General features: G+C 37.5%; 1 protein-coding gene across 3 annotated transcripts in view; it reads left to right on the forward strand.

Moving 5' to 3' along the window:
- PRKN (parkin RBR E3 ubiquitin protein ligase) overlaps window positions 1–15064 on the forward strand; it is a 689640-nt gene that overhangs the window by 93359 nt on the left and 581217 nt on the right. The window contains exon 1 of one of the 3 annotated variants that reach the window (XM_064708671.1): window positions 10119–10290. The exons of 1 other annotated variant lie outside the window; for it this stretch is intronic. In XM_064708671.1, coding sequence (XP_064564741.1) covers window positions 10161–10290 — 130 coding nt within the window. In that variant the 5' untranslated portion in view covers window positions 10119–10160. Of the gene's footprint in view, window positions 1–10118; window positions 10291–15064 lie in introns of those variants that run through there. One more of the 3 variants, XM_064708669.1, reaches the window with a different exon arrangement.

Raw genomic sequence — 15064 nt, forward strand, 5'->3', positions numbered from 1 at the left:
TATATGGAGGAAAAAAAATTTAATGGGTGTCTACAAGCGCCTGAAACGCATGACTTCTCACATGACAAAAACCACTTCTAAGAAGAGGGTGCCATATGTGATCTACAGTAAAGATTTTAGGCATTTTCCCTGTTTTCGCTCAAGCTTGCCTCCACATTCAAGCAGCTGAGCTTGTAGTTTCTTAGTTTAATATAGCTTGTCTGTGAAGCCTTTTTAAACAACCAGAGAAGCAGGTGGGGAGACTTCTGTCATGAAAGTTGGGTCCGTAATGCTGGTGCTTTGTGCCATCTGGGCAGAGTGAGGGGAGGTGGGAGTGACCAGTTGTGCTGAATGTGCACCCTGTGCTATAAACTAAAGCTTTCCATTTTCAAGGGGCTGGAGAGCTTATCACACACATGCCCCCCTCTCTCCCCCCCCCAGCACTGCTACTGAAATAAAAATAGAGGGAAAAAAGGGTTGAGGTGGAGTTGAAAGGGAAAGTGAGGAGGGAGTAGGTGAGGTGCCCCATGCAGCCACAGCTACAGCCGAGCTCAGGCAAGGCCAGCACACCTCTGAGGGCACGTGGGCAGTGGTGGAGCTCCTGCAGCTCTCACACAGGGCTCAGTCTGGTCCTATTGTGTTACCTGCTGCTGGAAACACTCTTACATGGCCAAGGGCACTGCAAGTGGAGCGAATACTTTTTAAGACAGAAAGATATATGATATTCCTAGGGTGCATATTTCCTTCTTTTCTGACAGATTTGGAGCTACCTGTACTTATTTTAGAATAGTACATCTTCACTGTGCTACTGCAGTGCTGTAGTGTTAATCCACTGTAATACTAATATGTCTCCAGGATTTAGAACATGGCCAATATGTCACTTTACAAAATATCAAGAATATTTCTGGGTCTGTTTACTGTGAAATACTGATTTGATTCATCAGCTATTTCACTAAACTGATATCTTTTGGAATATTGCACCTGTTTGAGATGTTAAGAATTCAGTAACTTTTATTTCTAAGTTTCTAAAATTTAATTCTAAGTCTAGAATTTATGGTTGGTTTGAGGCAAAATAAAATTCCAAAGACAGAGCAATTGCACTTTCAAAATTCTGAGTAGAATATGCCTTCCTTTATTTTTAGACAGATCAAGTTGTGCAAATTTATGTTTAGATTTGATTTTTTAAAAAATATTTTTGTATTTAATTACTTGTCTATGTGTTTTACTCTATTAGAGGACGTAACGTTTTGGTGACTTAGCACAATTATCAAATAAAAGAACTACATGTCCCAAATTCAGCAGGATGCGTCAAGTGAGCAAGTTTTACACAAGCTACTGCAGCCTATGGAGCTGGTTGTGGAATTCATCATTTAAAGCCAGAACTGCCAAAACCAGAAGGCTGACAATAGCAAATATTAGAGAGCCAGGTTGTAACTGGGTGTGAAAGGCAAGAAGTGCCAGCTAGGGCCTAGTTTTATGTATCCTTGCATGCCCAGTAGCTCCCTATTGGCAGGAGTATTTAAACCAGGAGAGTATTTGCCAGCTTCAGCATTGTACAGCATCAATAATCCTGACACCTTTTTTTGACTGTAAGGCTCATTTCTTTGTGTCTCAAAGAACAGATGAACTCCATTCAGTTCTCCTGCAATATTTAAAACAGCAGTTAAATATAGATAAGTGTATACAATCATTCACTAGGTCTTCATCTAAGCCAAGGAAACAGTGGTGTGGCTGAGGGTGCAGCTCATGCCTTGTGACAATGCTCAGTGTCTGATAGAGTGCCACGGCTGGCAGTTTTGATAGCAGACTAGATATAGGATGAATGAAAACTTCAGATGTGTGTTCTTTGATCTCGTCCCTTTTCTCTCATCTTATGATAGCATTTCTCACCCGGATGTAAATAATCTTGATGTAGAACTCAGTTCTTCCATTTGTAACATCTGCATTTTTTAATGTATCTTATGTATACCCTTTGTTTTAGCAGGTGAACTAGGAAAATAATGTATTATTAATGTACTTTGGAGAGTTAAAATTGTTTTTAGTAACTCTGGTGTTACAAATGATTGTTAAACTCAAGTCTTTCAAAACAAATGATAAGTGCTTTCATTTCACTATATCACACTTCTTTGTAGCCAACAGCCACACCTTCATTGTGCTTGGAAGGCTGGACCAGAGATTTTATTTTATCAGTAATGGATGATGTAATATTCTCTTAATTACTACATCATGATTTTCTGTAGGTGTATCTCTAGGGGGAGTTTTCTCCCCTTCTGCCACCTCTTTTGTTTTAGTTACTGACCAGTTTCTCTGAGTTCTAGGAAGGGGAGTATGTTATTTTCCCCTTTGGTTCTCATTTGAATGTATTTATGTGCAGAGAGCACTATATGTAATTTCTATTGCACATGAATATGAATCTTTTTATGAATATTCGAATAAAAAACTCATCAGCTGGATGCACTATCAGCAGGTTTCGATTACCAGGACTCTTTTTTTTTCCCCAAAGGAAATTCAGACAGGATGATTGCTCATCACATAAGTATTATCAGCTCCAAAGTAAGAATCAAGAGATCATGAATCATAAAAAACAGGCTGAAAGAGACTTCAACATGTCATCTAATTTCCTTTCCCCTGCTCTGTCTCTCTTCAGTTAACTCTACAAATGTGTTTCTTCACTGATGTTTCTTTGATCTCTCAATTGAGATTCTACAATCACCTAAGATTATCTGTTCCAGCAGAGCTCCTCTGCCCTTGCCATTTCCATTTCTTTTCCCTAATGTCTAACCTGAGTCTTGTTGCAATTAAGCTCCTTTACACCTGTGTTTTTATCCCCATGGATATGGACAACTCATTAGTCCTATCTCTTTGCAACAGCCTTTCACAAACTGCCAAACTCTCTGCTGGACTTTCCAGGAGTGAGGCTCAAGGGCTCTGCTCTCTCTGCACTTTTCAGCTGTGAAGCGTGTCTTCTCTGAGAGGCAAGGAAAAGGATTTCTCAGAGACAGGGTTTCACAGTCTTGTTTGCTGGTACAGACACCTAATCCTTTTCCTGCTGAAAAAAAGGAACAATCTGCTAGCATTTAACTTTTCCAGTTTTCCTGGTCAAGAGCTTGCTGCCTCAGTTAGTTTACCTACAGTCGCTGTCACTCCCCGCAAAATTATAGCTAAGATTGTTGGTTGAAAAATTAAGATGTTGACTGAGTCGCTGGGTTGTCCAGATTCAGTTCTGGTTTCTTCTTCTCATCTTTGAGAGGGTCTGTGTCGCGGAGGGCCATTTGTCTAGATGCAGGGAAGGCTTGGGACCTTCAATATGAGTGTTCAGCAAGCTTCGTTTATTGATCAGAGCATCAAATTTTATGCACAACAAGTAATAAGCTCATGCATATTCTGTAAGCCTGCAGTCTATTGGTTATATATAGATATCAGCTTCTTCATTCCAAAGGAGTTACATTTGCTTTTTGTCATGTCTCTAGTCTCTTAACTACAGCACTTTGTTATGGTAACGCAGCTATGCTCAACGACAGTGTCTTTGCAGGTGCAAGACTTAGATTAGCTGGGTTCTTGTCACGTACCTATTTCTCCACAGGTCTGCTTCTTGGGAGCTCTAGCAAGTGCTTTTTGTAACTGTTTTTCTTCCCAAACATTTTTGGATCTCATGAACTGTTATATGTTCCCTGCCTGTGTCCCCTGAAAATCCCAATCTAATTAATATTCTCTGTGCACATCTTGTCAGGGAGCAGCAGGAGCTGTGGCCTCACTGGCAAGGGAAGGGTGACAGCAACCAGGGCTGAACCAGCAGAGCACATCACCAGAGAAATCCACAGTGATCAGGAAAGTCCAGGGTCAAGCCAGGAATATCCATCACTGGATCAGAGGTGGAGCGCAGAAGCACAGCTTAGGCAAGGACTGGGGCTGTGAGGCTCAGCTTAAAAGCACCTTCACAAGTGTGGAGCCTCTACTGAGGCTCCTTAGCCTCGCTGTTCAGAGGAGTCTCTGCTCCTGAAGCAATTTCTGGAATTTTTGTGAGGTTCTCCAAGGCAGAGCCTTCTGAAACCCTGCTCTCTTACCAGATGCCTGGCCATGAGAATGGAGGGCCCCACTGCAGGATGTGTGAGCACACCCTGGCCCCTGACACATCTGCCATACTCTCACAGTTTGGTGTTCAGCACAGAATGCAGCACTTTGCATTCAAATAGGTGGGGAAGCCTAAAGAGGTCATAATGGCTATGGTTTATAGTTTTTGATTTTTTATAGTTTATGTCTTTTTTCAGAGAGAATTGACTTCCAGACTAAATGACGTATCTAGAATTTCTTCCATCTCTAAATGGATGAAGTTTTAAAATCTACTAGTTTCTGCAGTTTTAAAATCTACTAATTTCTGCCTAGACTCTATAAGGGAGGAAGGAGGGATAAGATCTTGCAGTCTTGGATACTGTATGAACACCTAGTTTCTATGCCTAGTATATGATGGAAGTCATTATGTCTAACTTGCATCATGGAACTTCAAGGATTGTCTTTCACAGAGTGGCATTTCCCTCTCTGAGTCTTTAAGAATAATATTAGCAAGGATGGAAATTGGATTTTGGAATCCTAATTTCTTCCTATTTCCCAAATGGAACAACTTAACACCTAAGACTGCTGGAAAAATTTGTACATTTGTACAAATCTGAGACCAAAATTTTGCCATTTTTGCATCTGTAGAAACTGCTTTCATAGAAAGTGTAGGATGGGCCAGAAAAGATTGAAGGGAACTCTGTTCTTTGACTATCCACACCTTACTGAGCTCTGGCAGCTGTTCTGTCTGAGAGCATAAATATTCATGCAGCTACAAGAGAGACTATGAGCTTTGGTAGTGGTCCTGCATGATGCAAAACAGTTTAATGCTGCTAATATTAATGTGTTTCTCAAAGCCTGAAACATGGGGGGTTTTATGGGTTGATGTGTGAACTCTCAAAGCAGTACTTTAGGAAATGAATCTGTCCTGAGGATGGTTATGTGAGCCTCATGAGGGAGCACTTAGCAATATGGTAGCGCATTACAGGCATTTACTCATTTTTAGCCTCTTGAAATGGGTTGGAATTTTGATTTAAGTACTTTTCCCCCAACTTCTTAGAAAATGTTGAAAGATTAAAGAAAAGAAACTGCGCAGGAAACATTTTATAGCCCTTGTAATTTTTTGGGGGGAGGACAAAGAGTTTTTTATAGCCCTTTTAGCTTTGTGCAGGGGGTGGAGTGAGGCATTGTGGATTTTTATATCATATGTGCTATTTTGTCCTGTATTTTTTAATCCCAAATTATTACAAGAAGTATTTAAAATTCCATTTTTTTTCTTCCCCATTCCAAATTAAGGGGATCAAATCCCAGGCATAGAACTTGTCCCATTAGGCACATTATTCTCAATACAGTTTGTAGGAATTCCAATTATATTAGTGGCACACAGATATGATAAAAAACATAGATAATTACAGATTGAATATTCTGGTTATTTATTTTCAATTCTATATAGTTCACACACAATGAATTCACACTTGACACACACTGCCTGTAATCAATACCTGTCCTAAAAAACATATATTCAGAAGAACGGTAATATAAGGAAAAATAGTGCTTGAGATCAGGAAGGTGTATTGAAACTTACATAAAATTCTTTGCAGTGTTTCCTCTATGAGTAGCAACTTTGAAGGCTGATTTAAGTAAAGTGATCAGCATGGCCCAGATGAAATTTTCCTGAACACCACCTGTGTAGCTAAGCAAAGCTAGCAGTGACCCTGGCTGTTCCCTAGGCAGTATTTTCTGCAGAAAGCACTGTTGCTGGGCACAGAAAATGATTTATTTCTAACTTCAGGCATACAGGCTAGAGAGGATTGTTTTTTCACCTTCAGAAAACTTCCCACAATACCTCTCCCCATTTCTCTGTGATCTACCACCGTGTAGATAGTGATGCATTACACCGTCTGGCCCTGATGCTCACGTCCATTTCAGAAGTGAGTTATGATTTAGTAAGAAAGGCAGGCACTCAGCTTTCTTAGAACAGATTATGTTTGCTTTCATAGGAATTTAGAGCAAAATGGAACCGCCTCATGGCAAGGAACAGCTGTATATTTTTTTCCAAAATGGATAGGGATCGAAGAGATTTATTGATTTATTAACAAGATGTAATTAACTGGCAATCAGTGAACTACACTTACAGAATCAAAGTCAGCAACACAACAGATAAACGACAACATGAGACACCTAGAGACTGTAAACACATTCTTAGAGTTTGCTGAACACCATTTTTTACTCTTTCCCAGGAGGTTCTTGTCTCGCACAGCTGAATGCATCCTGCTCATGGGGAGATGCAGGGTGGGTTACAAGCACCCCTTTCCTGTGTGGGCAATTCCCATATTTACACCTTCCCCAAAAGCCTCCCCCCCTGCCTGCACTGCTCCACACCATCCACTGACCAGCACGCTGCTGGGGGATGAGTGTGTTGTACCTGTGCTGTCCCCTCCCTCGCTGTAGGGCAGGCGGGATTGCAGTGCCAGTGGGGCAGCTTCTGGCTATATCAAACCCTCTGTGGCAGCTGCTGGGCTCCACCCAGGCAGAGATTTTTGCCCTTTTAAAAATACTTCCTTTCAAACCCCCTTTTATTCTCTTGTAAGCCTTGCCACTATTTAATCCAGCTGGTGGTTACATTAAGCAGACCATGATTCTTAATTTCTTCATTATCATGTTTGGGGCAAACATCCTATCAGCAGAGGCAGTTTTGGAAAATCTGTTCACACACCCTATGTACACACAAATTCTTCTCACATCTTTTGCTGTTATCAGGTCATGTTAACATGAGCAGACTGCTCAGATTCCCCCATGCCTTTTCCTAAAAATATTGGTGCAAAATTGCCTGTTATTTTACAGAAATAAATCTGGGGGAAAAAAAATCATACAGTGGCCAAATAATGACAATATAAATACAGGACTGGAAAATATGGATTTAAAGACATATAATACGATTCCCAGATTTTAAGATGGGCCTCCTGGCTACAGCATATAACACTTCCTACAATAGGTTTGTTAATTAATACATACTTGTGGCTTTTAAGTACATTTATAACTAAACACTTCTTCAGTCTGATAGATGCTTTGTGTAATGAGCTTTTGGATTTTGGTCTTTTTGAATGCTGAAGGTGAAGTTTCTCCCTCCCAGGATGTCATTGTAGCCATGAGAATATACTCAATAGTTAGTTCATTGTGAGAGAATGTCCTGCGATTAATGAGAAAATCATGAGGCTGCAGCATTGTGAGCATTCAAAGAAACAGATTTTTCTAAGTATATTTTTCTTTGCTTTTTTCTAAGTATATTTTTCTTTGCTTTTCTTTGGTTACCTTAATCCAGCCTAGTTACTGGCTACATCTTTCAGGAATCCAAGCAGTATAATTTGCTGATGAGTAATGAATGGATGAAGTGCTCTATTTCTCTAAATGTTCCTATTTCAGGCTTCAGGTCTCACTGTGCTGTCTTGTCAGGGCTTAGTGACCACATGTATCACCACACTGCTGAAAGATTCCATGTTTCCTATTAATGAACACTTTGGACAAAAACCCTAAAAGATGGGAAAATCCAGGCCTACCTAATGATCAGGCTCTCTCCTGTGACTCCTGTAAGTTAGCCCAATAATTTAAAATGTTAGGGCATAGTTAATTCAGTCTGTCACTTGAAATAAAAGATAGGAACCTATGGAGTTTTTGCATTAGAGCATTTCAGTGTGTTGTGTGGAAGCATAAGTTAACACTGAAATATCTCCTTAGGCATTCTTCTTAGTAGCAACTTAATTGAGATCACAAAGGACATTTAGAGCTTTTACTGGTCTCTAACTAACCCGTCATGGTAATGAACATAATTATTGAGGCTGTTTTTTTAACCTGCAGCAAACTATGGCTATTGAGCTTTGTTTCGGATTATTATTCTGCATTAGCAGCATGTACAGTGCTACACTGGCTGGGGTGAGGAAAGAAAATTTCATATCCTGGGACCTTTCATATGTTTATTATTGTTTTTGTATTATTTCTTAAATTTGCAGTTAAGATATTAGGCTTGGATTCTGTACTCTTTGTTTTTCTTAGAAAGAAATGCTGTTTTTTTTTTTTTCCATATTAGACCCTTTCACAGGCAGATTCTTGGATTATCAGTTTTCCTTTTTTATGTTTTGTTGACTTTAGAACTCTGTGGCAGAGACTATTTCCTTTTCAATTTACGCAGTGTGTCATGTCATGGGAATCCAGTTCTAACTGAAGGCATCAAGGGAAAGTACCATTCTTGTAGGGTTATGTAATTTATGACCTACTATTTTCCCATCTGAAAATGGTAAGGTTTGAGATAAACAAAATTAATACAAATTGTTTGCTTAATAAGGACAAGAGAAATACATTTCCAAGGGTATCATACCTTCATGACCATGGAGGTGAAAAATGAATAATAGATGTAAGGTACGCTGTTTTTATTGCCTGCTTAATACCTCCAACATGAAACTGTAATTGAGCATAAAAACATAAATTCTCCTAGCACAAAACATTTCTTATTAAGATAAACCTGTCAGTATGATGATACAAGCAATAACCTTGGATTACAAGAATGTGGGCTAGAAATCTTTATAAGTAATCTCACAAAAGTCTTCCCTTATTGACTTATACTTTAAGAATCAATTACTTCAGATTTTCGTTGGATTGAGAAAATGCTTGAAAAAGCCAGAATAAAATGTATATAAAATACTGATATCTTTATTTCTGCTTTCTCAAAACTTTAATCATGGAGTTTTAGCTCAGGAATGACTCCTGTGATTTGCTTGCTCTTTTGTTGGGTTTTTTTTGTTTTTTTTTGTTTTGTTTTTTACATAGCACTCATGCATCCAAGTGCAGCTGAAAAGAAGCCAAAGAAGAAAAAGGGTCTGCCCCATAGCAGATTTACATCTGAAATTCTCCATTTGTAAATACGATGGTCTTTACTGTGTCTGCAATAGGCCTTGCAATTTACTATTAGGACACTAACACACACATTTAAAAGTAAATATCTGGTGTCCTCTTCATATGTATTCACCTCTCATTTTTCTGTATGAAAGCAGAGCCAGTTCAGTGCTTTTATTTCTATCCTGCATTGCAGAGAGATAAAGGGAATAATGTGCAGAGTAAGAGTCTATTTGTTGAAGAAAGGTGGTCTCTCTCTCTCTCCTGATGCTTCAAGTCCTACATAATGTCAGTCCAACAAGTCCTATATGACATACCAAGAGTAGAGATCCTCTGTCTTTTGGCCCCTATTTTTCTGTTACAATAAATGTGATTATGTTTTTACTACCTGCTCACTGAAAGAGAAAACAGAAATTGCTTTTCACAAAATAGCAAAAGCTCTACCAATTACAGAGTAAAATAATAAAAAGAACATTTTCAACTTCCAAATTATTACTGAAACATTTCAATTAATCTGTGATTTCATGAAATCTGAATCTTCAAGTACCTAAATTTATAGCTGAGTTTGAATTGAAAGTGTCCCTTAGTATAATGGAAGTCATTACTCAGAAAATACATAATGAAATTAAAATCAAAGAAGGATAGCAGCACTTTTAATTGGAAAGATTCAGTTTGTGTTAAAGACAATATGTTTTGACATTTAATCTTTTTTTGTGGAGTTTAGCTGGTTGAAAATATTTTAGCCTAAATGTATATCTCATTAATGTAAGCTAATAAGAAAAAAATATAGCCTTATCATTTAAACATGATGAAAGATATTTCTGCATTGTCTTTTGACCTGTAGACAGTAAGACATAAAAATGTACATGTCCTTTTCTTTTGCTAAAAGCATGTTTTCTAAAATTATTTCAGTGTGGTTAAATCCTCTATCTTTGAATATTTTGGGCAATAAAGAATCTTCATGAATACTGTCTCTCAAATTCACTTAATCCTTGTGGAGGGGATAGAATATAAGAAAACAAAGATAGTGCAGAAGGTAATCTCACCCCTGAAGAGTTGCAGCTGTGTTAATCACTAAAGATTAGGAACAGGCCACAGCTGTGTCCAATAAGGATGGATGTTATAAAACAGTGGGTTAGAAGGGAGATGGAGTTTGTTGGCTGTGCTTTGAAGAAGAAGGAGTCAGTGCTGTGAGGAGGTGTCCGTGAGAAATCACCAAGAACGTATGGAACTTTTGCAATAAGATGGCAGCAAATCCCTGTTCTAAATTAACCATGTTCCAGTGCAAGGAAGCTCAGCTCCAAACCAGTAGACTCTTTAGGCTCTCTGTATGCCACATTTTCACTAACACTAGGTGTTTTTGTTGGTCTTTAGGTAAGCATATAAATGCTTATTTTGAAGAAGGCTATAATTTTGTGTGTCTTGCATGTATAAAAAATGCAAAATAGCAGCAGCTGATTTCATTACCAGGAATTTGACTGCAAGTAGAATAAAGCTAAATAGTCATTTCTTTCTTAGTGTCACATGGAAATAATTTGGTAGGTCAGTGGATACAGTAATCTTCATATGTAGTATTCGTTTTCCAAACGTCACTTTCGCAATTTTGTACTCTAAACACATGGCACATTTAATTTGAAAAATAATGCATGAACCTTGCTTCAGATACTATATTGTAAAGCAACTCATAGAAAATGGGTATCTTCCTGTAAGAAGAATTTCCCTCTTGTGTAAAACCGTATAAATGCTATATGTGAAAATAGAAAACTATATATAAATTTTCAATGAACTTAGGCCTAGAACAAATATCAGGACTTTTTTGCCCCTTTTGCTTGTTTAACCTGAAATTGTTTGTAAACAAATAAACAGGGCACTGTGGGAAAATCCTGCAAGCCACTTAAAAAAATCATTGTATAATTCCATTTCAAATCAAAGCAAAAGTTCTGCGATCTAGGAAATTTTCTTCCACTTCTAATCCATGGTATTTGTTATTCTGTGATTTGATAGTTTATTTGTGAAGTTGCACTTAGGCAGTTACCTCTACTTTTTAATCGGTCTTTTCTGACTTGCAGTCATGTGGCTATGGCCATTGTGTTCCAGTGTGTTCCATGTTGCAGATATTTAGCTCATCTCAATTCATGGGATTCAGATGTATGGAATTCATTAGTGTGAGGATATCAATAGTTTAATTCCCCATCCAACAATTCAGTACAAGTAGCAATTTAAATCTAGGAAGGAAAGAATTCTGTTACCTTGCAGGTAAAGACTTGTTATAGGTTGTGAATAAATAATTAGACTGCATGTTCTTCTGGATAACAACAGTTCTTTACATTTGTGGGTTTTTTTAATGTCAAATACAAGTCCTAATTCATGCAACAAAATTAAGGGAGCTAAAATCTTCTTAAACCTTGTATCTATTAAAGCCAATGGTCATTTTCCTGCAGTAGCAGTGATGACAAGAATAAATCCTCACTTATAAGCAGACACTGTTGTTTACGAAAGATTCTATTATAAATGTTAATTGTTTTCTCAAAATATAAATATGTCTAATGAAAGAGAAACAGCCAAAGTGAAAAGAAACAAAAATCTGACTGGGCAGGTGGTCAGAAAGATGGTAGTACCAAAGTTTCTCCAAGTTTTACAGCACCATTTATTTCATTTTTTTTTAAATAGAAATAAACTTTGCCGAACCTGTTAAAAGAAAATCTGACCTATATTTTTCCACTGGTGTATCACTTAATGTTTACATTATAAGCTGAAAATACTTTGCTAAGTAGTCAGAATTTAAGAGCAACTTAGATTAAACATTTTCATGCTCATTTGTGCAATGCCTCTGGTATTTTAGCAGTATGAAAAGATTTCTTGGCTTCAAACCATTGGATCAGGGTGATTTTGACATCCTTAATCTCTCTTTAAGAGCATTAGGGGTTTTTTATTTAAAAATCTGAGTGGTAAAAGGTAGAAGGAAGTAATTTTCTAGAAATAGCGCCTTTTAAAAAGTTATGTCAGCAAACACTGCAGATAAAAGAAATGACTGGATTCTAAGCTAATGGTTCCAAAGATAGTACAGACATACAGAGTTTGCAAGGTCTAAGGATATGATTTTGAAGACAATGTATAGCCTTGAGCTGACTAGTCTGCATGCTCACGTATGTGCAAGGAGTTTAGCCTCAAGCTAAGAATCTTCATTTCAAGGAAAGATAATTCCAGGAGAGATAGTCTTTAGGGGTCTGCAGCATGTTAACTCACAGCCAAAACCACAATCCACTCATCAGTAGTGTTGGCTACTCCTGGGGCTAGAGTACTGCTACAGGGGAGGACTGTTGTATGACTTTCTAGGCCAATGACTCGCATGTTAGTGAGTTAATTATTGATACACATTTCAATGAACAGCAAGAGTTAAAGGTGCTTTCAGTTCCATCGTAAAGCTATACACTAGAGTATTGTTTAGTGATGATAAGAGATAAAACCACAGTGTGTAAAACCTTTAAACATTGACATTGGTGGGAGAATGTATACATGTAACACGGCTATAGTAGATCAGATCTACAAGGTGATTTGGGTGGTACATTTACATTGGTAAATCAGACCAGCATTGGTTTAAATAAAAATTAATGCAAAGTTTGTGCTATCTTTGCAGGATGGTCATTTGGAATGACAGTCAAATAATCTAAGGGTCATCAAAGATGCTGTTTAATTGAAGATGAGTTTCAGCATGATGTGGTGGCTGATAGAATAAATGTAATTCCTTTAAACAAGCATAGGGCTATCAGTTAGATTTGCACCTATAGGACATTTACAGACGGGTCACTGGACACAATGGCCTCTTCTGATGGCCGTATGTTCAGATGTATATTGATAATTAGTAAAGAACTATAAGAAAGTCGGGAAACCTGTCCTTTTGAAAGTCTCATTGCCTTTCTGTGGTCAATTACTGCATGAATTCTGGTTGTACCTACATAATAAGCCACCAGTTTATAGCAAAATGATCTACTATCCCTTAAATACTGTAAATTTCCCCCTTCTCTTGTTTCAAAATTCTGTATCATCCATCTCTTTAATTATATGCTGTACTGATGATAACTTCCAACATTGCAAAGTACAACTTAATTAAGTATCCATAAAGTCAAAGAATATAAAGGATTACTAATCCCAAAGCCAATACTTATGGAACTGTAATAACAAAATTATTCTGGTAATACACATTGGTTATTTTTCCTATGTAATTTTAAGATATTACAGTAGTGAAAGGGTATTAGACTTTCACCGCCATACGTTAGCTCTACTGAACTCTAGACCAATTAAATCTTCATTTTCTAGCCTTAAAACAAAAGAAAAAAGACCTTATTTAGCTTGGCACGCAGCTTTACAACTTTGTAAACTTAAATGGCCTTTTATTTCATTTTTCCTTTACCTTTATGAGTTTAATTATACTTTCCTTCAAAATTTCTTCTATAGTCTTTCAGCTATTAAGGTAAGATTAACAACTCTGTAATTGCCAAGATCACTTCTATCAGTTTCCAAAATATGCTCATGGCACTTGCTATGCTTCTGTTGCGTACTATTTTCCTGGGTTTGTTAGATTTATTAGCAACACTCGTTCTTGGAATTATGCTGTCATGTTCTTGTTTTCTAGAGACTGGAGGTGATCCAGTCATACTGAGATATAAAACTCTTTGGATGCTGCTTCACATTGACATGTTGTTTCTGTACTGTCATTCCCATTTGCCTTATGTATTTCCTTGTATGGTTTTGATTATTATTTTTATCAACGTATCAATATAATTGAGAGACCAAGGTAAGCGTATTCATTGTAAAGAATGCTGGCAAATACTCACCAACCATATAGGAATCATTTTGATCATCCTCGTTCAAGAAATACTAATGGAAAATGAAACAAGAAAGAAAAGCTTTTCGGACATTTCTGGGTTGCTAAGTAAGACTGAAGTAGATCCAGTTCAACTGTCTGGCAACTTTGGGAAGATTGCAATACTGAAATTGTGCTGAATGAGTGTTTTAAGGTCACTTAAGGAATAAGATAAATTGGATTAATTTAGGCATGTGCTAGAGCACTTGGCTGTTTGTACTCCCATTTGGATCACCAAACTTGCAATCTTTACAGACACTGCAGTGTTGGGAGCTAAGAGGGCAGCAAAGAGATAGTGACTTTTACCCTAAAAATACAGACCTGTGACCTAATCCTATTTCCTACTTACCTGGCCTCCAGATGTCATCACCTGCTGAAGTGAATGCTCTCCCTTGTGTTCTGTGCCCTATTTGCCAGCCCCATGTCCACGTCCCCCCCATGGGTGCACTTCAAATGACACAGGACACATAGCCTGAAGGAAAGGAAGGAAATTTCAGTCAAATTGCAGTAGGTTGGGCCATATGCCATCGTATTAGGAGATGTCTTCCTCTAGTCTGCAGTGCACAGACTGTATGGCTTATGCCTCTCTGTTCTTTAAAAGTCTCCAAATGTAATTAATGTATGTGCTTGAAGGTAACTGGGAGCTCTGATGGCAATGGTTAGGTTTCTTCTTAAGCTGCCCTAGATATTATTGAGGATTGAACAAATTCTACCATAGACACAAGATAAGTTGTCTGAAGAGCACAGTGAAGGGAAGTTCACAGTTCAAGTACTTCCTTATGTCTGGATAAGGAATGTGTGAAAGGGAAGACCAGACTAATATTTTCAGTGTACTTTTTTTCTTAGTGGCTATATTATTTCATATTAGACATAATAATTAATTATTGATATTTTTATTTTCCAAATAATTATTTAATCCCATAATTGATTAATTGCATATGTACTTATTGACTAAATGGTTGTCTCCATTGCTGATTATCTATGTTATTGATTCATAGTACTTTCTTTTCATACTTACCTAATACAGTAGATGATTCATCATAAAATTACTTCCCAGCTTGATACATTTCACTGTTGAGCAATTCTAAGGCAGTTGCTTTCTAGATAAGCGACTATTTGTCAGTGTGACCAACCATAACTCACCTGCCATTCTTTACAGTCCACTTTATATTTCTTCTTTTCTCCTTCACAAAATTGTTCTTGTCTTTTTCTTGTTTCCATTTACTCTATACATCCTTTTTTTCAGTATCTGTGAATTAGTTCTCTATCTCTTTCCCATTTGGT

Source organism: Zonotrichia leucophrys, chromosome 3, assembly GCF_028769735.1.
Source record: "Zonotrichia leucophrys gambelii isolate GWCS_2022_RI chromosome 3, RI_Zleu_2.0, whole genome shotgun sequence".
In the NCBI taxonomy this organism is placed as follows: Eukaryota; Metazoa; Chordata; class Aves; order Passeriformes; family Passerellidae; genus Zonotrichia; species Zonotrichia leucophrys.